This window comes from Oenanthe melanoleuca, chromosome 2, assembly GCF_029582105.1.
Source record: "Oenanthe melanoleuca isolate GR-GAL-2019-014 chromosome 2, OMel1.0, whole genome shotgun sequence".
Lineage (NCBI taxonomy): Eukaryota > Metazoa > Chordata > Aves > Passeriformes > Muscicapidae > Oenanthe > Oenanthe melanoleuca.
Window position 1 is genome coordinate 79,301,678 of NC_079335.1, and position 24,403 is coordinate 79,326,080.

At 39.2% G+C, this 24,403-nt stretch overlaps 1 protein-coding gene across 1 annotated transcript in view; it reads left to right on the plus strand.

Annotated features, from left to right (window-relative positions):
* LOC130249917 (cadherin-6) overlaps nt 1-23,967 on the plus strand; it is a 102,024-nt gene extending 78,057 nt beyond the window's left edge. Inside the window, exons 6-12 of the mRNA XM_056485078.1 lie at nt 206-393; nt 1,816-2,069; nt 7,726-7,862; nt 11,899-12,020; nt 12,821-12,938; nt 13,026-13,277; nt 16,910-23,967. Of these exons, the coding sequence (XP_056341053.1) occupies nt 206-393; nt 1,816-2,069; nt 7,726-7,862; nt 11,899-12,020; nt 12,821-12,938; nt 13,026-13,277; nt 16,910-17,400 (1,562 nt within the window). The 3' untranslated portion in view covers nt 17,401-23,967. The remainder of the gene's footprint in view (nt 1-205; nt 394-1,815; nt 2,070-7,725; nt 7,863-11,898; nt 12,021-12,820; nt 12,939-13,025; nt 13,278-16,909) is intronic.
* The last annotated feature ends 436 nt before the right edge of the window (nt 23,968-24,403 follow it).

Consider the following 24,403-nt stretch of genomic DNA (forward strand, 5'->3'; position numbering starts at 1 on the left):
CTCCTTATGAGGAAACAGATAGAAAAGTAAGTAACTTTTGCCCAGGTGAAAGTACAGCAGAAGCTGAAGGCTTTTGCCCAGGAGGGCGTGCAGTGCCAGTGACTCAGTAACTCACCTGCACACACCAGAGTGGACAGTGAACCTTGAGATGGAGGCAAGGCACCTTGAGGCTGACTCACCAGGCTTCCCTCTCTGTCTGCTGCAGGCACATACCAGTTCAGGGCTCCGGAGTCCACGCCGCTGGACGCGCCGGTTGGCAGGATAAAAGCTAATGATGCTGACGTGGATGAAAACGCAGAGATTGAATACAGCATCACTGAGGGGGATGGATACGACATGTTTGGGATTACCACTGACAAGGAGACTCAGGAAGGAATTATCACCGTGAAAAAGGTACACATCTTAATCCCAGCCTCTGAAACACCAGTCAAACCTTTAACTAGCACATATTTGCTTTTCATTTTTAGTGCAACCATTATGTTTTTGTTAGTTTTAATTCTGTCAGTTTGGTATCTCTACATAGGTAAAGTTTCTTTTATGCAAGCAATTGATATCCTTCTTCTTATACCTCCTTTACTAAACCAATGCACAAACTTTGGAGAACCCAACAGAGTAAATTACCTAAGGAGTGGGGTGCAACTCAGAAAAATTTCTACAGCCTGAATATACTCACAGAAAAACTCAAGGAAGCTCCACCATCCAACTGTGATTTTCTCTCTACGGTGCTTACAGGTTTTTCTCATTTAGTAGAAGATACTGTATTAAGACCACAGAAATGATGAGTATCACATTGCCTATTTTTCATTATAAGAGAATTTTGATTCTGCAGCTATAATATATTAAAGCACAAATTTCTTTTTATGCACGTTATGTAAACATTTAATATCTCTATCAGCATGCTTTTGCTTTAGAAAAAAATAAAAATCAGTGCCTTGCAAGATCATAGTGGACATCGTTTAGTAGGTTGCACATTGGTTGTCAGAAAAGGTTTAAGAAATATTGTTTACAGTGCGTTATCAGGAAAACTTGATAAGGTTACAGATATCATCCTTCATCAATCCAAGTTCAGTCAGCACTAGATAGACATTGTGTAGATTTTCTGAACATGCACTTCCTTGTTGATATCAGTACGACACCTGTCATTACTTGTTTTTTAGGAGATGCCTTCCAGGGTCTGATTATGATATCAGTCTAACTCCGTTTGCATTTCTGTCTGTTGCTGACAGAAGCTGTGAATTTTCTTCAATGTAATGGAAAAATGGGGTGACTTGTCTGTCCCCACACTTCTCCAAGTAGTAAAAAAAAGTCTCTAATTGCTGTTTCTTTGTAGTTTTAACAGTGTGTGCTATGGTCATAGCCTATCATAAAATCATGTTTGGTTTGTGGGTGGTCCTGGGTATCCAGATACTAGACGCCACAGTTGCATTTCAGTGATGGAATGCCAAACAACAGCATCTAAACAAGCAGCACCTAGAAAATCTTCCCTCCTTTAGTGTGCAGTGCTTATGGACAAGAAATATATAAGAAATCATCAGAATGCCAAAAATGACAGAATAGCAGACATGAAGAGTTAAGGCTGTGTGAGAAAACTGCTTTGTGTTTAGGAGTTCCAGGCATAGAATTCATTGTAAAAGTGGTTTTCTTCCTAATGTATTATCTGGGCATAGAGAACTTTCTCCTTTCTGTTGGCATTTTAATTCCAGCTCCTTTTATCTAGCACAGGCCTCTCCATGACTTCCCCCATTCATCTTGCTCATCTGGCTGAGAATCACAGCAATCCCCACAGACTTCTTAAACTTTGTTTTTCCTTCCCAGGCCTTGGATTTTGAAAGTAAAAACTTGTATATTCTCAAAGTGGAAGCTACCAATACTCATGTGGACCCTCGATTCCTGTACTTGGGGCCATTCAAGGACTCAGCTACAGTCAGAATTCAGGTGGAGGATGTAGATGAACCCCCCATGTTCAGCAGACCAGCATACATCATGGAAGTGAAAGAAGATGTTCCATTAAACAGTGTAATAGGAACAGTAACTGCTCAGGATCCAGATGCTGCCAGGAACCCTGTCAAGTAAGCATATACTACTTCAGCTTGCCTGTAAATTCTTTACAGCTTTGATTTGGCTTTTATCTTGTCAGCACACACAAAAAAAATTCCTCACTTGTAACAATGTGAATTGTAGGGCATGCTTGAATATAGAGTACTGTACATGGTAAATGATCTCTCATGCTTGAGCATATTTAGGTACGTGTGAATGTGTTTGCATGGCCTTTGCATCTTAAATTATATCCTAATCTCTTTAGTAACTAATGTATGTGGTTATTTCTACCATGAAAAAATTGACTGCAAAAAGACCAATAAGAAAATTTTAGTGTTTTCTTTCCACCTTTTCCAGTGCAGCACAGGGCATCCTCTTGGCTATGTGACAGGGGAGTGATTCAGCAGCCTTTTCTTCTTCCATCTGTCCAGACCTTAACAGAGGCCACATTCATCTTTTCTAAATCACAAGTAGAAATGCCTCAAAATCAGCTCATGTGCACACCAGGCTCTGATCTCACCTGTATCAGTGCAAGGCTTCCAAGATGAGAGTCAGTCTCATGAGCTTCATAAATTAAACTTGCCATGAATCAATAAACTGCTCTTAGAGGAAGTGGAGAAAATGTTAAGGTTGGAGTAGCTATACCTAAGTCTTCTTTTTTTTGTAAGTTGTGTATTTTTTCAGTGCATACTGGTGTACTTAAGTCATACTGGATAGAGTATTCAAAAACTTTTAAATAGTTGTGTTCTTTAATTAAAGTTCATTGCTACTGACAAGGCAGCAAGAGGAGGAATTGAAATGTGCAGCAATATTAAATCCAGGTCAATTTTCAGCAGATTTCTGAGTTGGGCACCTTGGAAATTCAATAGTAGCCTTTGATCAATATAGAACTGTGCAGGTTTAATAAAAAACTAGTCCATCAATACTTTATACTTCTGCAAACAATCATCTTTCATCAAGATTTCTTACAGTAATGAGTAAATTTTAAACTATTAGTTTGTGAGAGCAGTAAATAGTAGAATTTTATAATTTTAATTTCCTAGATGAACAAGCTAAATCTGAAATGTTTCTGGCAGAAACTATCTTCAGTTTGCATTGCATGCCCTACACATGAATTCTTGTTCAAGACTAAGCCTTTTAGCTTTAATTAAAGTTTTCTTACATTTTTATCATGACATGCAGCAATTCTATGTCGTTCTGGGCCAGCAGATCATAGTCACTTAAATAGCAGTATAATGTTTTGCTGACTTTGGTGAAGCCCCAGGACAGAATGAACATCTTTTGCAGCACATTTTCATGGGCATGGGCATGCTAGCCTGAAGATGAAAAATTGGTTGGGGTGACACTGAGGCCCCTTGCAGTCTTTGTAAGAACCTGGTTTCTTATATCTAATGTCACTGGAGAGTAAGGGGAGTGCTTCCCTCCTTCCCTGTGGTGATAACTACAACCATTTGCATTTCACACCAGCACCAGCTCCTAATTATAAGTGATTTACAGAGGATAGGGACTAGGCTGTTCATTGTTGAGTTCTGCCTACTGGCTCTTTGCTATTAATTGAATGTGTGTGCTAAAACTTACCTAAATTTCAAAGGGCAGTTCTTTAATACTTTGCATATTTTAGTATCAGATAGTTATTGAGCAAAATTTAGGAGAAGTGTCAAAACTGATGCAGTGCAGCTGAAAGCTTGTCTACTTTTTACCATAATAGCATGCAACAGCCAAGTGCAAGGAGAAGAAAAATAAAAATCTAAAAGAGATTTGAGTAATAGAAATAAACACAGCAATAAAAAATGTGAAAATCAGTAAGAGAGAAAGGAAATCAGCAGAAAGCAGTAGCCTGAGAGATGTTAACTTGCAATAAATGTAATTTTATGGTGCTAATATCTCGGGTATCTGCTAGAATTTAGGGGCATGGGTTGAGTCTGCATCTTTGTGACAAGATAATTTTTTTTTTTCTATCATGCAATAGAGATGCTAAATCCAATTTTCACTCTGAGCTTTGGGGAAGATGCAATTAGACTGTATATATATGACTTGTCACTTGCTTGTCAATTTTTCTTGATGGTTAAAAATAAAATCTTTAGACACTTGATATTACAATGAAAACCTTCCATTTTCTCTTCTCGAGTGAAGATTTCTCCTCTTAAACAAACTGAGCCCTAACTCTATTAGATGAAAGCCCCTTTGATCTTCCATTAAAGGAAACCTTCACAATATCATTATGAAAATGCATTATGAAAAATTCACACACACATCCCTTCCTGACCCACAAATCTTCCTGACTTGTGGTTACATTAGACAGCAAGCTGCTGAGCATCACAAGACCATGAAGTGATAGCAAAATATCTGCAGATATCTGTCCTGTTTGTAAGGCTGCTGTTTGTGACCTGTGTATTTGTAGAGCTAAATTGTGTCAGTCTAAGTCTTATAAGCAAATTTTGCTCTGATATGATGTTGAGAAAATACAAAAATACACCAATACATGTTTGGCTATATTTGAATATGTGTCCAAGTGTAGTAACATTAAGATGCTCCCCAGTAGCACTTTACAGTCCAGGGGTGTTATAAAAAAAAGTTTTGCATTCTACTTGTGTTTGATCTACACGGAAATAATATGAACCTCTGCATACTGATAAAAACAAAAAACAAAACAATGCTGAAACTGGCGCTGCTGTATTGTACATCAGATCTTTTTAAATTGCTAGCTGAGTTTTTTTGCTATAGTAACTCCTCAGAGGCATAATGAAGTTCATCAGTCACTGGAACTGTCTTCCTGCTGTGATTTGATTTACTAAAGTACCCCAGATGAAAATGATCTGCAAACAAATGTAAGGGTAAATTTTGTTTGTGTATTTTACTGACAACATATTTGCATGTGTTAGATTCTCTCTTTTACCCTTCCCTTCTTCCTGTTATGTACAAGGAAAGACTGGAGTCTACATAGATACTTTTAACTTCCTAGCTTGTCAATTCCTCAAAGCTTGAAAGAGACGAAGTCCTGAAGTGTGACAAACACACAGCCGTAATTTCATTAAATAAATGTAAAAATTAGTTTGATGTTGTCTACTTAATTCTTACTAGGTTGTGATCCAGAAGTCAGAATCAGCACCAATTCAACATAATTAAAAATCCTTGATCAAAAGAGACTGGATTATGCAAACTGAGAACAGAAGTGACAGTCTAGCTTATTAAAATCATCCTTCTAGACCAGATTTAATGGTATAATTGGAATATACTTTAAATGCACTGACCTTGTATGTATTTTCTTTGGGATATGAAGAAATAAAATTAACATTCCATTAAGAAACTGTCTCTGCTGCTTTTATTTTTATGAGTTTGAATTTCCACTTTACAAATGACTGAATATACATATGGCTTTACATATACTTGTACTTTAATATCCTTAATACCTTGAAGAAGAAGGTCTCAATGTTACAGCCTGGTAATCTTTTTTTATTTTTTTTTTCTTCCAGTTACTGTACAGATTGAATTTGGGAACTCTTACAAAGATAGTGATTGCAATATACCAAGGCATTAAAATGTGCTAAGACAGTAAGATATTTAAAATCCATTCAAAATATGAAGCTGGAGTGAAAGTAAAATTGAAGAAAAAAAGCCCCCAATGAACAGACAGCTCATGCCTAAAGCTAGTTGCTTATTTAAATATCTTGCTGAATAAGAGTCTGAAACATAGCATTACAATTAGCTGGAACAGCTAATCTATAGAAAATCCTGATATTTCATTTCAAAGAACACAGGATCCAGATTTAACTGCAAAATGGAAATACCAAAGTATTTCAGCTGAAAGGTGTGGAAATGAGCTACAGACTATCTGAAAATAATTGAATTCACAAGATACCAACATAATATCATGCAAAAGCCCGAATGAATGAAAGTTAAAATGAAATGTTTACCATATCAAATACTTACTTTGTCAAAATATAAGAGTCAGACCAGTTTGTATAAACTTATTCCCGTTAAACATTTCAGCAAAATCAACAATTTCACACGTGCTGTTTAGATTTGGACAAAGCAGCACTTTCCAAGCTGATGTTAAAGTCACAGTGCTGCATAAAGGAACTAAGTGACACCACAGCTGACTTCCTGCAGCCAAAATTTCAGTACTCACAGACAAGTGACAGTGATGAATAAAAACTAAATCTGAACTTCTGAAGAATTATCAAAGTGTGCCCATGCAAGTTCTACCAAAATATATTAGCTTATTGTGCTAGTACCTTTAAATGTCACTTGGGTGCTTCCCTAGGATTCAGTTTAGTGTAAATAATTAATACTTGCCATTGTTTTTTTTAGAAATGTAGGCATCGCTTAAATTCTTATTTTGGAATAAGACCTAATAAGTCTAATTTGCTGTAGGCATTATATCCCACTTTTTATTTGCAAAGAAGAAAAAAAAATCAGTTACAAGATAATTAGCAAGTTAGCTCATTTTAACATTTTGGCAGAACCACATTTTGACTAGTTTCTTCTATTCCTTCCTTCTTTCATAAAAGGTCTTTCTCAGAATTCAAGAGACATTGCACAGGCACTAGGAAATTGTGCAGAATAGAGAACCTGTCTTGCAGCTGCTTCAGGGCAGAGCAGGGGAGAGAAATTTCTGCTCAGCCTCTGCATTCCCCTGGATTCTGTGGTGGCAGTAAACCCTGGCAGTCATTCTCCTGGCCCAGTTTTCATCTGACTGAGTACCAGCTCAGCTGCTATCTCTGCCCTTGTCTGGACACAAGGGACAGCAGCAGCTGCAAGGAGGCCAAGGGAGCACACTGGGCTTCCTCGGGATCTGTCCTGCACTGCACATGAGCACACAGTTGGGCTTGACACAAGAACAGAATAATGCAATTGCATTCTTGCTTTGGCAACATCAGAGACATATTTCTGTCAAAAACCTCCATAATTTATGCAAGAATTCTCCCTTCAGGAGAGATGAAACCAAGTCACAGCATTTGGATCAAGGTGGTAGCACTCTCTCCCGGGAATTGGAGAGTTCTACTTTTAAACTTGGATTTAGTTCAGCTGAAAAAGCAAAAGATCAGATTTGAATCTGTATTTAGACTCTGAGCTCATCCAGAGCTTGTTAGCATTCCTTTTAACATATAGATACCATCAAGCAGGGCTGAGAATGTTAGTTTTAATGAGTTACAACAAACCTTTGTGTGATATGTACCGTGGAATAATGAATCTCTGTTCCTTGCTGACTTGGTTTGGGCGGGCAGCCTTTTTAAATGCTGGGAAGTGAAAGGTACAAATGTGCCCCAGCTGTCAAACTTTGTACCAGAAATTATTTGGAACAGTTGAGATATCAAACCATAAAAAGAAGGTTTTATAAAGGAAAAGCCAACTCAGCCTTAAAATAAACTTCATATCTTTCAGGACACAGACTTCACATTTTTCACTAAAAACAAAGCTTTGATGATTCTCAGAGGTATGTAAATTCCGCAGCAATTCATTTATTCAGTGACAATACTCCACCTTCTAAATCAAACCTCCAATGTGTCATTATCCAGTAGCTCAGAACTAGCTCTTTGTGTGAATACATAAAGACTCCGAAGCCTGTGCTGAAAACAAAAGGAAACCCCATTTTCTAGCTGTTTGATGTCTAGCCTTAGAAAATGGTTTCAGAGCATAGAAATTAGAAGGCAAGCATTCCTCTAACCCCTGTGTCTGTACTTGCAGGTACTCTGTGGATCGTCATACTGATATGGACAGAGTATTCAACATCAATTCAGGAAATGGTTCGATATTCACTTCCAAACCCCTTGACCGGGAAGCGCTGCTGTGGCACAACATTACAGTAATAGCAGCAGAGATCAGTAAGTTGAACCTAAACACCACTCCTGTCCCTGATGTAATGAATTTAGCCTTCTAGCTGAGTGTGTGGAAAGCACAGCTGGGCACATGTCAGGTTTATGGATAGCCCACTCAATACTAATGAAGAAGCAGTAACTCTGCAAGAGGTCATCCACAGTTCTGTGTCTATTAGGGACACAGTTCAGGAAGAGGTAACTTAGCAGGGAGGAAAGGTGACAGGTCTGTGTTCTCAGATCAGCTACAGCCACTTTAAATTTAGAACATGGTTGTTGAATTCTGAAACTGGCATGCAGCAAAACAGATGATTTAAAGCCAAACTGCATTCCTTGGCTGAGTGCAGTCTCATTCAGACTGGATGTTTTCAAATAAGTCTAAAGTGGCTGGTCTGAGCTGGGTGCCCAGATCTTTGTCAGTTTTATGTATCTCCACTTCTAACTTTGTGGATCCTTTGAAATTACAAGCCACAGCTCCAAATCAGTCTGTCACTTAGTTTAGGATTGTTCCAAAGTGATATCTTGTGATAATACTAAACATACTGATTTTAGAAGTCGAAATTCCAAGGGTCTAAGATAAGGACATGTGTTTGAGATGGCATTAATAGACAATCTGCCTTGTTGTAAAACACTATCTATAAGTGCATCACATGCTCAAATATCAGAGAATGCAATTCTATTCACTTTTGCAGAGTCACAGTGCTTATGTTTAGGGTGGAATGGTAGATTAATATAAACACCGGTTCTGTGGCTGTCACAGTGTCTCTCTGCACCTCAGAGGCAAAAAAGCTTTTGATTTTTCTGAGACAATGTAAGCTCTACTTTCTTTTTTTGTATGTGTGTATGGCTCGGTTACTTCCTTAACAGTGAGAAGAGAATGAAAACCTCAAGACTACTTGACTCAACTTTCTTTATTGTGTAAGTCCTCTTTAAAACTGAAAACCAGTGTAAAACAATGCTACTGAGGAAAGCAAATGGAGTTATATGAAAGAGTAGTGGGTAGGAGCCTATAGGAATGACACAACTTTAATAGTTTTCTTACTCTCATGAAAGTTTGCACCTTTTAATGCTAGGTATGGGATTTCAGCACACCAAACACTGAATGTTAGTCATGAGACTGTGTTTCTATTAAATTCTTGAAGGTGGGTTCTAGGGTCAAAAATTGTACACTATAGGCAGCTCCTGAGTAGAGTGGAAGGGAAAAATAAATGCCTGAAAAGGAAAGAATAGCAAGAACATTTAGCATTGACAATAGCAAGAACACTTGCATTGACCCCAGCTGGGCTGAAATAACATGCAGTATAGAAAACTGTCTGAAAGCTATCTTAACATCTACAGGAAATACTCATTTGGTTTCTTGCTTCCTCCCCTAGCACAGACCTTCCACTGCACCAAACCCTCTCAACCTCTTGTGTTTGACACAGGCTTCTGCCTTAATTACAATTGCTCTTTAGTCTGAATCCTTTCAGGCTGCAACAATTGCTTCCCACGTGCTTTACTAAGCCTAGACCAAGTTTGGAATAACTAGGATAGATGTCTTCCAAAGGCAAATTTTTTTGGTTGAAATGTGCTTTTCTGATCCAGGACACTTCACTAATTTTAGTCTCAAGAGACTAGACTGGACTAGACTAGACTGCTTATTATTCCTGACAAACCCAGAAATTTCTAGCAAGGCTACTTAAAGTCCCATTCCACTAAATTCCATGGAATCACTTATTACTCTCAGTGACATTATCTCATCAAGCTCCATGCATATTCCACTGAAGTAATAAAAAAAACCCTAGTCAGGTTACAGGCAGGATACACCTTCAAATGGGTGGGTGCTCCCTTTGATATAGAAAAAAAAATAAATTGTAAAGTCATAAAGAGAAAAACCTTTCAGTGATGACTGCTCTTGATTTTGTTTTAAAGTAAAAAAAAAAAAAAAAAAAAGATACAGAGGTTGTTTTGCCTTTGTCTAGAATTGTCAGTGAGTGCAGATTGCTCCATTTCTAAATGTTCTCGTTTTTCACCAGTATGAGCTGCAATTGCTCAGCAGCCCAGAGAATCAATCATGCTGTGACTGCTGCACATAAATAGCTGGTGAAACACCAGGTCAGTACATCTGCCACAGTCAGACAGCAAACTGGCATTAAAACACAGGACACAGGTCTGGTGAGTCACAGCTGCAGAATTACAGCTGATTTACCAAAGACAATTCCCAGAGTGTTTTTAAATATTTGTTGCTTTACACTTATGGGTAAGTCAAACCTCAGCAGGACTTTGAGGCTCTATTCTGGAAAAAAACCCACCACTTTAACAGTTCTGTTGCTGGCTCAGCACAAAACATATCCCCATACAGAGAAATACATTTAAGCAGTTTGTTGAGTCTATGGAGATGCAGCCCAGCAGTAATTAAAAGATAATGCAAACAAATGAACTCACATGAATTAATTTGCACAAATAGTTTGAAAGATTCAGCCTAGTCCATATTATACATAAACTGTTATTTTATACATAGGATGAATTTAGCCCAATGGCTGATATTAGAAAGAGTTTTATTCCTAATGGAATCAAATTAAATTCAGTGGGACTGTGGAGCCTTAAAGCACAATATTTTGTCCAAATGACTGAGCTCTGCAATGCAAATAAGCAGTGCCAATTTTGGAGAAGGCATTTTCACATTTACAAAATGATGATAAACACATTAATAGGACTTTTATTAAAGTCAACAAGCCACTATAATAAGTAAATATAATAATAAAACCAACAAGCTACTATAATGAATGCTTGTAGAAGAATATAGAGTCTTAGATCTGCTATATTTTATTGTACTATTTTTTCACTTGAATGATAGGTTAAAATGCATTGATAAAGTATATTAACGTGGGTAGGAAATCAACATGGGAAAATTCAGTGTGAGCCCTCATGTAGGAGAGGGGAAGGTGTTTGTTTTAAATGAAACTTATCTCAGTCACTCTACTTCCCTCGGATTTTTCTCTCTCACATCCCAATACCCACATACTCCTAGGTGGATATTGTGTGATATGGAGCACAAAGGAGACAGATCAACAGCAGTGTCTCTGGGTTTCTTTTGATTAGTGATAGTAGATTCCTTTGGGACCAGATCTTGTACATTTTAGGAGTCAGTAGTTGTTATGGTGTGACTTTTTGCCTCAGAATCTTGCCTATTTCACCATGCATGGCTCTAGGCAAGGTTACTGCAACTGCTTTTCTTCCTTATTCTGTGTATCATTTTGACCAAGGTCTGCCTCCTCCCAAGAGGAAAAGGAATGGTCTATATGGTATGCTGCACTTCCAGATGTTTGTTTGGTTTTTTACCCAGAAAGATGACAGTATTTTCATTATTATCATATGCTTAGGAATATCTTTGTCAATTTTAATCTTTTGGCATTATGCAGGCCTTACAGAAAAAAAAAAAAAAGATTGTTAGCATAAGGGGGTCTGATGTTCTATATAGTGCTTATGTTTATCAGCTTATACACTTCAGTATTTAATCTAGAACATCAGACAAAACGATTCACGACAGGTTAGAAAGCATCTGTGATCACAGCTGCAGTTACTATTTCTGTAAAGTAATGATAATCATGGTAGCTTAAGGAACTTGCCACAAGATTTGTAGGGCACAGAGTATTGTATTTAACAAGTGGAGAAGAAAAAACCCACTCAATCTCATCCTCATGACTCTTCCTGTTAGATAGCTAAGGAAGGGAATACATTCTAGGTACTTCACTGCCACCAAACAGTGTCAGTCAGGCTAATAAATATATTTAATTTAGTTCCAGTATTATATTTATGTATATCACACATACATTCAGAATAAAAATTGGAATGATCAAAGGAATTTGTGAATCCTGGACTCCTACTCTGTCTTAACTCTATAGTTTACACAGAATTAGAGTAATGGTACTACATTCACCAAAAATCAACAGAAAGTAAGTGAAGTGCTCTGAGTAAGAAAAATTAAGGCAATGAGCCTCCAAGTCTGTCCTTCCGCTTCACTGAGTCAGTAAATAAAATCTCCATTCTGGTTTTGTCATTTCAGACAACCCAAAACAGAGCAGCCGTGTCCCAGTGTTCATTAAAGTTTTGGATGTGAATGACAACGCTCCGGAGTTTGCCATGTTTTACGAGACCTTCGTCTGTGAAAACGCAAAGGCAGAACAGGTGTGTTGTCTGCTCATAGTAACAAAATATTCCAAGTTAAATGAGTTTTGCTACTACTCTTGCATTTCCTCATCAAGCAGTGTACTTTGCATTGCTTCAAACTTAATTGCAAAATTAAACAGTGGCTGCACAGTGTCTGATTTCACTCAGTATTCTTCCAGCTGACATGATGCTATGTTTTAGAATGTTCTATTCTGTGCTGCACCTTGTTACCGCTGATTCATTTTCATTCTTTCATCCTTTGCTTTATTCAGGCACCTCCACTGTCTCCTTCAAAAACAATTTCATGTCTGTAAATGTTACAGGTCCTTTCTGTGATACAACTATATCCTGCTAGATAACTTTCATTCTACCATTCCTGTTGTGAAGTAGTTCAAAGTTGCTGATGATTTGGAAGATTCAGCCAATTAATTTCTGTGACATGAGATTGGGGTAGATAAATATAAATTCAGCTTGGACTGTCTCACCTTTCATCTCTATTCCTTGTCACATGCAAAGGATTCCTACCATCTGCAGTGGCATGAACCCAAGCCTTCTGGTGAAATCAACATGATTTTCCTGCCAACTTTCAAATTCATTATGTTGCTCCCTGATGGTATAGGATATAATAGTATGGTGACCCCTAAACAACATCAGCAGCATGTGGATGACTTTTCTTAAGCTCACCATAGCAACATCATCTGCCTTGAAGCAGAAGAAAAAAATTAATACAAAAGATTGCTTTTTATGGTTTTTTTAGAGTACATAAATAAACATAAAGTTCACTGACTTGGGAGATAATTTTGTTCTTATTGTTTCAGCTGATACAAACATTAAGTGCTGTTGATAAAGATGACTCTTACAATGGACATCAGTTTTCATTCTCCTTAGCTCCTGAGGCAGCCAGCAGCTCAAACTTTACACTACAGGACAACAGAGGTGAATTTCTAGGAAGACTTTTCTTTATTATCTTATCCTTGCTTTCAGTCTTCAGATGAAGATTTAATGCATGCTTTGTGTTTCCAGACAACACAGCAGGGATTTTCACTCGAAAAACCAGATATAACCGGCACGAAACTAGTACCTACTTCTTGCCAGTGGTAATATCAGACAATGATTATCCCATCCAGAGCAGCACTGAAACTGTGACTATTCGAGTGTGTGCTTGTGACCATCGAGGAAAGATGCTGTCCTGTAATGCAGAAGCCTTGATTCATCCTACTGGTCTCAGCACTGGGGCTCTTATTGCCATTCTTCTCTGCATCATTATATTACTTGGTAAGTAGCTCAGGGACATTTTGTTCCTTTCATGGTTATTTTAATGATTATTCCAAGACTAGGACAAAGGAAAATAAAGACGTAATTGTCTTATCCTATACATATATTATTGTATTTCCTCCTCTGTGGGCTGCTACAGATGGCGTGTATAGGGCACAAGCAATCTAACCTTAGTTATCTAAAAGTTAGCAATGTATGAGGAAGAGGAGACAGCTGGACTCCACATTGGTCAATGCAAAGAGATGCCTCTAGAGAGACATCCATCCCATCCCATCCCATCCCATCCCATCCCATCCCATCCCATCCCATCCCATCCCATCCCATCCCATCCCATCCTTTATTGGTGTCTGAGGAGGATCAGACAACATTGGTCATAGCCCTATGCAGGTGTCCATCCCTTTCTGTCAACTATAGAAAGAGGGCAGATAACTTGATTTTGAAGAATTAACTTCCCAGTTCTAAACTGAGGAGGAACCAGTCTCAGTGCTTTTTCTCTGTTGGAAAAGGATGCTGAATGACACTGAGGGACTCTCAAAGGCTGCAGGATCCTCCATTTCAGCCACCTGTGATTAGAAAGAGGTTGGCTTCTGAGTGTGGAGGATGTGCAGAGCTCTGGCTGTGACACTTACAGGTGGTCAACTTTTTTAATATATTTATAAATAAGGACAGTTTGCAACATCTCTCCCATACCTGTCAGGCTCCACACCTCTTGTACTGCAAATAGGTCACTCAGCCATTATCTGTACTTGTTCATTTGGGAACAACTGTAAAATACAACATAGGCTGCTCTCTAGGGGATGTTATTAGGATGTTAGGATGAAAGAAGGGAGTCAGACCAATTTTACAGCAGTAGGGTCAGGCAGGGGAGAAAATGTTTCCTTCATGATTCTACTTATTTTTACCATACTATCTTCCTTGGACATGCTTATACTGATGTAGAATAGTCCTGATCTTTACTTTTAACAAAATTTCACTCTCCAGTAATGAGTGGAAGATGAGGTTGTGGTTCTCAGACTCTAACAATATAGTCATGGCTTGCTCAAATATGCTCTATCCCATTTTCAGAAAAGATTCCCACAATAACAATCTGATCTTTAACTCACCATAAAATTCATTTTTCAAAACATGGTATCACTGCCCCTAAGGGCTGAGCTCACTTTGTATTAAGTTCCTTACCAGAAAAGGTAATGTAATGCTGCAGGTAGTCTTGCACTCGTTAGTACAACTGTGCTCATTAATATCAATCTGACATTAAACGATTTCCTGTTTTATGTCAATCGAAAATAATTGATTCTGTGTGCTAAGCAGCACTTTATGTCAATTACTGCTCATGCCACCATGCACCATAAGCAGATTTTCAATTAACTCAGCTATATAATTTTCTATTTTCAGGTTGGTTGCAGGGTTTGAATGTGCAGCCACTGCTGAGTGAAAAACAATACTCTGGGCAGACCTGAACCACAACTCAAAGTTTAGCAGCAACAAAAAGTGGCTGTAAATTGTTGGGTTTATATGCAGTTTGAATAAGTTTAGCACCTTATCAGGAGGTTTCAGATACTGCTGAGCACAGACATGCAAATAAAGGTGATGTACTTCAGCACATAGCTTATGATGGGCTCTTTATCCTGCAAGTTCAGCACAAAGCAGTAAAATCCACATATCAGACATGTGATGTATTTATCAAAGTCTCATCTTTGCATGTTCTGTGAATCACTGTTTTTGTAAGGAGATACTTCAGCACTCTTTGATGTAAAATCTGTCATTCCTATGCTTTCTCAGACCATTCTACTGTCATTGTTCCACAAGTCCATTCCAAACAACATTGCATTTTTCAAGTTCTCCAAAATGTTGTCCAGCTATGTCTCTTATTTCATACACACCTTCCACCAGCCCTTGCACACAGTGCCACAGCTTTTTGCTCTTGAGGAAGACAGTTCTCTCTAACTGCATGAAGAGGCATCACTCAAACTAGGACCCTTCTGTGACACCATAACTAAATGCTCATCATTAGGCTGAGATGCTAATGCAATCTGAGCCACCTCTCCTAATCCTTCAAATTCACCATCCATTTCCTTTCAATTCATATTGACAGATATTCTTTCTTATTCACTGTATTCCTGTGGTAAGACACAGCATTTTCCTACTTTACCCTGTCTTTTGGTGACCTTCCATAGTCAATGTACAAGATACTCAGGCACACCTACAGACAGTATTTTGCTCTAAGCAATCCTGCAGGGGAACTCAAAAAACAACCAACAAAATTTAAAAGACAAACAAACAAGTAAAAATAAACAACAACAAAAAAAATCACCTTCCCTGGCCAAAAGAAAAAATCCACCATTATTTGTCCGTCAAAGAAAACTAAGAATTATAAGGTTCAACGGAATAAAGTTTTGGGCTGAGGACACCCTTAGTCCTTGATGTTGACCTTAAAAGGTTACAACTGAGGAAAGGACTGAAAAAAATTTCTTTAAAAGTTGCTGTGCTTGACTCATGCCATTTTAGATACAAAGCTGACATGAAGAATCATTGCAATCCACCTTATCATCTCACATCAATGAATTTAGGCATTTCTGCTTTGCTCTGCTTTGCTTTGCTATGAAAAAACTGTAAAGACAGCAAGATGTGTTCTTCCTTGGAGTCTGCACAGCAGAGCTGGAAGGCTGGACACTGCAGACCTCAGACTACTAAAGCAACACTGACTGCAGAAATACATCCCTGCTCCTTGCTACTGTTCATTTGTCAATATTCAGCCATTAATATCTTAATGTAGAATTTAGCTAAGAAATCTGAAACTGGCTTCTATAGGAAAGTGTTGACTATATCCCTTTCCACACCCTCTGTCCACTTCTCCATCTCTACTGAAAATCATTACTGAATAAAAGTATTAAAATTTGCATCAGGATCATGGAAAGTATTCCTTCCCTCCAAATAAATGAAAAATATGTGCATGCAAACACACACTTTAAAATGAAGGACAAAAAAAAATTATGTTCTAGAAATCTGCCTTTGTCAGATTAAAAAATACCTTTATCATATCTCACCAGTCAATTATTTAATTTGTCTACTTTTCAAGGTGATGTACATTGTGAAATCATTCCAGGGAAGTTAATAAAATTCAGACTTTGTGCCAGCTGAAAATCCACTCCATATTCCAAGCTTTTTTCCCAGAGGAGAATAGATTTACTTATCTTGAAATTCAGCTTTGCTAAGCTCAGTAGATACTGTCCTTGTCCATGGCAGAAGTTCCATATTGTCCGAGAGTTCAACATTAATACCATCTGATGTTACTTATTCTGGAGAAAGTGTTTCTTCCTTCCCTCTCGTGAAACTAGTTCTGCTCTCAAGGTGACAAAATTAGTATATGGCTCTGGTAACAAAGTGCCTGCTGGCAAAAAGACACTCTGCTTGGCTTCCTGCAAGCTTGACATCTCCTTTCTTCTGTGTATCCGTGCCATTCCATCTCCCAAGGAACTCACAGGCAGAGCAAGCGCAGCCTGAAAACCTGATGTGCTCATTTTCAGTTTTTCAAAACATCCTCTCAAACTTCAGACTCAAGCATTTCTCCTGGGCTTTAACGGAGTTGGGGATAAACCTTCTTTCCCTTTCTCTGTCGCTGTTTTTATTTGCAGTTACCGTGGTGCTGTTTGCGGCGCTGAGGCGGCAGCGGAAAAAAGAGCCTTTGATAATTTCCAAAGAGGACATCAGAGACAACATTGTCAGCTACAACGATGAGGGTGGTGGAGAGGAGGACACCCAGGCGTTTGACATTGGCACGCTGAGGAATCCCGAAGCCATAGACGACAACAAACTACGCAGAGACATTGTGCCGGAGACGCTTTTCGTGCCGCGGAGGACTGCAAGCGCGCGGGACAACACGGATGTCAGAGATTTCATTAACCAAAGGTTAAAGGAAAACGACACGGACCCCACGGCACCCCCGTACGACTCGTTGGCGACCTACGCCTACGAAGGTAATGGCTCTGTGGCCGAGTCCCTCAGCTCCCTGGAGTCGGCCACCACGGACGGAGACCAGGACTACGATTACCTCAGTGACTGGGGACCGCGCTTTAAAAAGCTGGCAGATATGTATGGCCCAATGGACAGCGACAAAGACTCCTAATGTGTTGTCCTTTTTTTCTCTCTCTCTCTTTTTTCTCTTCCTCATTCCCAGAAGGAGCATTGGGATATGTGAAGTGGCTGTTTCTTTCTGTTTCTCCACAGCTGAAAGGGTTCTCTTGAAAAAGTTCTCTGTTCTACCCATTTGAATTGTCTAATGACTGCAGTCTGTGTGGGTTAGCCATCAGAAAACTTTCTCTGGTATCATTTTATGAGCTTCCAAGAGGCAAAATCCTTATTTTTTGAGTGCATCCAGTTTACCAATCTTACAGGCACAGCAGTAGTGGAGGGCAAAAAAAGGATCAGATGGGGAGCAATATTTTTAGTTGTTCTGCTTATATTGTAAATTGGATTATATTACTATTTAAGCTCACTTGCTTTTTACTTGTATTCAGACTATTCAGCTCAGACAACTGCTCTGTCGATTGTGTATTGCACATTCCAATGTAATGAGGTATCCTAGTTTACCCTATGTATTATAGTCAAAAGTAGTGGTGATGGAATGAAGGTTTATTATACAAGTAGAGTAAGCTGAGAAAAGAACATCAAACATGCATTTTACTCATGAGGAGGGTAGAGAGGCTTAATGGTCATTTAAACCTGAGCGTTTCTCTAGAACTCACCATTGCCCCATTGCACTGAATCATACTAACACACACATATATATAGCTCATTGACTGCTCTGTATATATTCTTTGGACCTAGCATTGCTGGAGAGATGTGTGTGTGTGCACGTGTGTGTGGTCAGTAGCCCCAATATCTAATTCTTAGATGGTTTCCCCGTTCTAACCCAGGCTCGCTTTGCGATACAGGGAAAGGCATCAAATCCAGCTCCAGATTGGGTCATGACTTGGAGGAAGGAGCAGATCATAACTGGGCTTTTGTTTGCACTTCCTCAGTCAGCCTCCACCTGCACATCAGTCCAGTGATGGCCGCTCTCCTGGGCTCGTTGGATGTTCACGTCCAGCTGCTCCTGCCTGTTCTCATGTGCAGGTGGGGAGGAGTGACCTCAAGGTGACTGCCATCCTCTGGGGCAAAAGGAGCGACTGCAGAGGAGGAAAGTGCTTTTTTTGTCTTGACCTTCTCTGCCTGCATGTCCAGGGTGGATTCCTGACTGACTCTCTGTCCAGTTTTGCTATCTGTAAAATGGGGAAATAATGCCTACCTCATCAGGATGTTGCAAGAACTATGGAAGACATTTGGAAAATACTTTAGAAATGGAAAACGCTGGCATTCTGCCAGAGGGAGTACCTTTTCATGCTTTTGGGTAGTTGTTTCCTTTCTTTTTCTTCCCGACTCAAGCCCTAAATGAACAAGTAAGTGAAAATTAATGGTCATTCCAGTGGCCTGAAAAGGGGGGTTTATAATTATAACTCATTTTTTTAAAATAAACTACTCAGCTAGGGTTGTTAAAGACATCACCAAAAGGTAAATTTTTAACCACAAGTTTCTCTGTGTGTGTTTATCTGCTTTGCCAAGCTAAGTAATTTTTGTCCAGGTGTGGGGTGAGGGAAGTTGCCATAATCTTGGGCCAAAACACTTTTCTTTATAGCTTGCACACCACTCAGAACTTCAGTTGGTTTTTCAAAGATGTAGTGGCTGCTCTTCAAATCCAGCCATCTAGGAGAGGCTCTCTGGAGAAAACCCTAAGGGGCTGCCATGGGGCATATCTAATTCCAGGAGTTAAATGTTGCCCTGTGTCCCAAAGTAGGGAACCAGCCCATGGCACTGTGCCAAGGAAAGAATGAATTACTATTTTTAAAATACCTCAGGTGTAACTATTCTCATTTATTCCATGAAACAGAATTACAGGATTGGATCCATTTTCCTCCTCCGCTGAATTTTAAGTGAATCATTTTGAAAATTAAACAGCTCCAATTTACTCCAGAAATAAAGTGAGATGAGAAAAAATAATAAACAGAAAGCTAAAAGCAATTAAAAATTAATCTGTGGAATTCATTAGTTAAAGAGAGAAGTAAGAGTCTCAAGGATTATACTTTTAGAATGAAAGAATTTTAGGTTTTGTGGCCAGAAGGGAGAGTCAGCCATGCTGCAGCCCTGGCTGAGCACTGCACACCTGTAGGTGTAGGGCAGATGCCCAGTGCTATAGACTGGATGCTTTTACAGCAGAGGAGCCCAGAGTTTCCAGGGATCCAGAGCCCTCAGCCTCCCTGGTGGAGGGGTCTCAGAGTGTTTAAGTCCAACAGAGTGTGGTTCCAAACTTCATCACTTAGTGGGGGCTGAGCTGTTGCACCCATGATAATGGCAATGGCACAGCCAGAGCCTTATTATGTCCTCTTCAGGGCCCCTAAATAATTTAAGATGCTAAAAGCCTGGCTCTTCCTTCTATGGCTTCCTTGAAAGTGGAACTTCAAGGAAGCAATCTGTCCAAAAGCTGGCTCTGGCAGACAGGAGAGACCATCTGGATTTTGGATATTGGAGGAGCAGCAGATGCTCAGCACCACCTGCTGCAGGTGCCTCCCTTGGGGCTGCTGCCCTCACACAGTCACTGGGGCCAACATATCCCTCCAGGGGCTCTCCCCAGCAGCTTCCTGACACATCCCTCTCTCACCCCTCACTCTGGGGGTGCCTCCAGCAAATACCCCAAGCTCAGAATGCAGCTGGATGCCCAAAGTGAGCCAGTGAGCTGTCCCTTCCCTTCCTTAAGCCTCAAGGAAGCAAGGTGTGGGGAGGGGATCCAGATGTGGCTGTGAAGCCACACAGGTGTTCAGCCCTGCAAGCCACCTCCAGCTCACTGGGAGGAGGGAGTGGATGGTGCTTGGCTGAAGAAAACCCCCATGTCCTGAAGGGGCTGGGGCACCTGCAAGTCAGCCTGCATTAGTCACTTCTTGGGTGGGATAGCGAGACAGGAGGATCAGTGAACTCCTTGTAACTATTTTCCTATGTTTGTACAGTGATTTTGTCTGATTTAGTGATTGTTAGTAGCAGTCCAAGCGCAACTTTTGAGTTGGTTTGGGGTTTTATTCCTTTTAATTCAGAGCTGGTTTTATCTTGTCCATTGAGTGACACAGTAAATAATAGAGAGTTGCTACTCGTGCCTGTTATGTAAATATATTATATATATAAAATTATGTTATGTCACCACAAATATGGTGCCTGAATAGCAAATGCATTCTTATAAGAAAATTTGAGGCAAACTTGCATCCAAATTATTATTTATGCATCTAGGTTTTAAGGTCTATTTCTTTCCTGCAAATGAAACAGATTTAGCATCTCTCACACAGCAAGGAGAGTTCAATTCTTTCTTTTCTTCTTGCTTGGCAGTACCACAAAGTGCAATTTATAAAATCAGTACTGCATTCTAAATATTGAAAGTGCCATATTGCAGTGAATACAAACCTTTGCAGTAGTATTTCTTTGCACTTTGTTGCATGGTGGTGTGCTAGATGATAGAAATGAGTATTTAACAAAGCTTTCACACAGTGCTACAATTGTCATTTGTAGATAACCAGTTGTTGGACTATGAGCTATGAAGTGGTTTTCAAGGCTGTTTTAAGCCTGCTCTTCTTACAGCCACACCTATTTTAGAAGAAGAAATATTATTAGGCAGTTTAGCTAAGCCAGGTAGAGAGATAAAAATGCAGTTGGCTTTTAATTTGGAAAAGCATCTGACCTAACAACAGGAACCTATTAAAAGATGCCAAGGAATTCAGTGGAGTCAACAGGAAGCAGGGAACTGGGAGTCTATTCCAGCCATGTTACTACAGAAAATAACTTCTCTACACTTGAATGGGAATAAGGTTTCTGCAGTAACTATTTCATCTCAACTCCCAAGAGAGTCACTTTACCCCAGAAAACTGGTGGGAAGTTGTTTTTGTTTTGTGTTTGCTGTTTGTTTGTTTTCTTTTTTACCCCAGGAGAATTACTTCAGGTTAAACCCAGTTCTACCCCATAGCAGCACCAGTGTGGGGAGGCAGGGCAGCCCATGTCCCCAGTGCAGCTGTGCCAGGACATCTCTGTGCAGACAAGGGCTTGGAAAAGAGCTGAGGCAAAGATTTGCTGAGAGCTCTGCACAAGGCTCTGCCAGCAGTATCACAGGACTGAGATGTGTTCCCAAGCCTGACATAGATGGAGTTGTGTCTAATAATGAGAAAACCAAATTGTCTGTATTTTTCAGTTATTTCTGTTTAAAATGTGCTGGAAAAGGTAGGTAGTAGAAAAACATGTCACCTGTACCAACAGAAATATTTTCTAAATTTTTTTCTAAGAAACAGATATATTTTTCTGGTCTTACTTCATTCCATGGACAGGTGTTTCTTCTCTGTTAAATGTGAATGGAAGAGGCAACCTTCAAATAATCCACTTTAGGAAGTAGCAGTCTAGATTACAAGTTACAACTTTTCCATTTCTCTGTTATGAAAACAAAAAAAAATTATCCCACAAAACCAAGAAAATTAACATCTGCAGTACCATACAAAACCAGAACAGTCATAGAGAAGTATAGCAGAGAGAAATGGCTTTAGAAATGTATATCTACACATGGACAGTTTCAAAACCAGAATTATCCATGTTAAGCAGATCCAGCAGGGGACTTCTAAAGCTTTCAGATTTACTGACACACCAGAGGGAGATCTGCATGGGTAGGGAGAAAGACATCTTTTTTAGACTAGGCAATTTAAATTCAGGCCATTTCCATGTAGATCTCTTGGAAAGGCACATGTTAAATTTCTGCAGCAGAACTATCTTGGTGGTTTTCTGCAGGGGGAATCCCTGACAGTGGTTCTGTCAGAGCAGGTAACTCTGCAACCACCCCTGTGTTAGCTCTACCTGCCACCACCTGTTAGAGAGGTCTCTCCACGTTTCCTTTGGCTGTGAGTAGTATTTGAAGTGTTTCAGAAGCCACTGTCCCAAATGGATGCTGCCATCCCCTGCCCATTTTCATTTCAATTAACCCTGCAGTCTGAGCTTCCTCATCGAATGAGAACTGACAAAGCAAAAGTCATTATGCTACTTTCAGTGAGTATGAATTATGTCATGAACTGTGAAAGGCAGGATTTTTCCAATCCATCTACACCTGTGAAACAGCAGCCTCATCCAATAAATGTCAAAGCCACAGTATCTTTTGCTTTCAGTTCAGTCTTTAGCAAGAGTTCTTTTCTCAGAGATTGATTCTGTACTTAAAGAGGAACAAAAGCATATTTAATGTCTACAGACTCATGTGTTGCTCCAGAAGGAGAAAAACACAGAACTCTAACACAATGCTTTAATACCAGTCTCTGCCCTCAGCAGTTTTACTTAAGCCAGCAGAAACAATCTTCATCCTGCCCATCATTTTGCAATATTACACTTTTGAGCCCAGACTTGTGTTTGTCATACACTAAAACAGTTTCCTGCACAGTTCATAAAATTCGGTGGTAGGTATCCAAAAGCTAGGGTTAAAAGAAGTACAAGTGCCCCAGAACTGAGCATTTCAGGAAGAAGAACAGGAGGTGAATTGTGTTGGGGGTGAGGGTAGGTCATATGCAAGGCAGACCCATGGCAGTTAAAAGCCACAAAGCTACCATCCTGTGTGTAGAGTTACTGGATTTCAAAGGAGTTTTTACAAAACCTGCCCCTATCCTTTTTTCTTCATGTATCTTTGCTTTCTTTAAAAATAAATTAAAAAAAAAATAAAAATAAAAAGGAGCTGCTATATTTAAATTTCTCCTACCATGATGTCGATTTGACAAATAAGGCATAAATCCAGCAATTCTTTCCATTCCCATGAGCTTTTGACTTTTCCTATGAGACTGCACTATTTATGTAAATATACTTGGAGACACTTTCTATAAGCTTTTAGTTTTCTATGATCTATTACTTTACTGTTTATTAAAGCTACAAACTTATAGAACTATTAAGCATTCAGGTGAACACAACAAAGAAGGAACACTGCAAAATTGTTCTGGATTTTGACACAAAAGACTCTTCAGAATCACTGTACTGTTTTAATTCTGTGATTACTTTCATTGCTTTGAAAAAATTAAACTTAAAAAAAGGCCTTATAATAAATGCTATGTGCATCTTGACTGTGTTACAGAGCAAAATCAATCTGGCTAACTCCTATTGTGATTTGTGATTTTTTAAACCCTTTAAAATAAATGCTTTTTGGTATTGATTTTTTTTTTTTTAATTAAAAGTACTTCCAAACATAAATTGAAAATGATGCCTCCACGTGAGAAGATTTGCTTGCTGGCATGCTCCAGCCTCACAGTCTCTCATGCTGCCATCCTCTGGTTGTGCCAAGGGGGCCTCAGCAATGGATGGATCTGGTCATTGCTCAGCAGGGAGGGACATTTGTGGGTGACAGTTTTGTCACCCAAGAGGTTTTCACCTAGAACTTCCCTGTGTTGCAAAGGGACCCATGCTGGAATGATTATCTTTTCCTCAGCGTGGATGGGCAATTTGTTTTTTTCAGATGGAAAGTGTGCACTCTCTCCCTTATATTTCCTGTTCACTGTACTGGCTTCTGTTTTTGGGGTTGGGGGGCAGGGGGAAATGAAATTTAAGGATTTGATGAGAAACCAATTTGAACAAAAATTTCTCACAGACAGAGTGAATTTGCCTTTTTGCAAATTGATTTTTGTAACAAGTTATTTATATGATATTACTTAATAAATTGTTTTTTCTAACTTGTTTTTTTTTTTTTTCTAATTCTCTCAATCTATGTTATGTATTTACAACACTATCATAAAGATAAACCTTTGGAAAGATTCTTCAATCATTATAAGACAAAGGGCTAAATTGACTCAGTCTTTGAAATTCAATTCTTAAGTGTCTGGCTTGCACCATGCTATAAAAGCAGCAGGATCACTATTCTGTGATCATTGAGGCCTCCCAAGAGTGGTGTAATTCCAGAAGGCATCATGTAGTGATGCTTACTACAAGGAGGATTTTAGTCTATGATCACAAGCCCAATTTTGACTAGGCAAGGTTTGCCAGGAAGGCTGCAGAAGCCTTGTCAAGGTAAGGCATGCAGAATGCCTTTATTTAAGCATATAAAGATCACA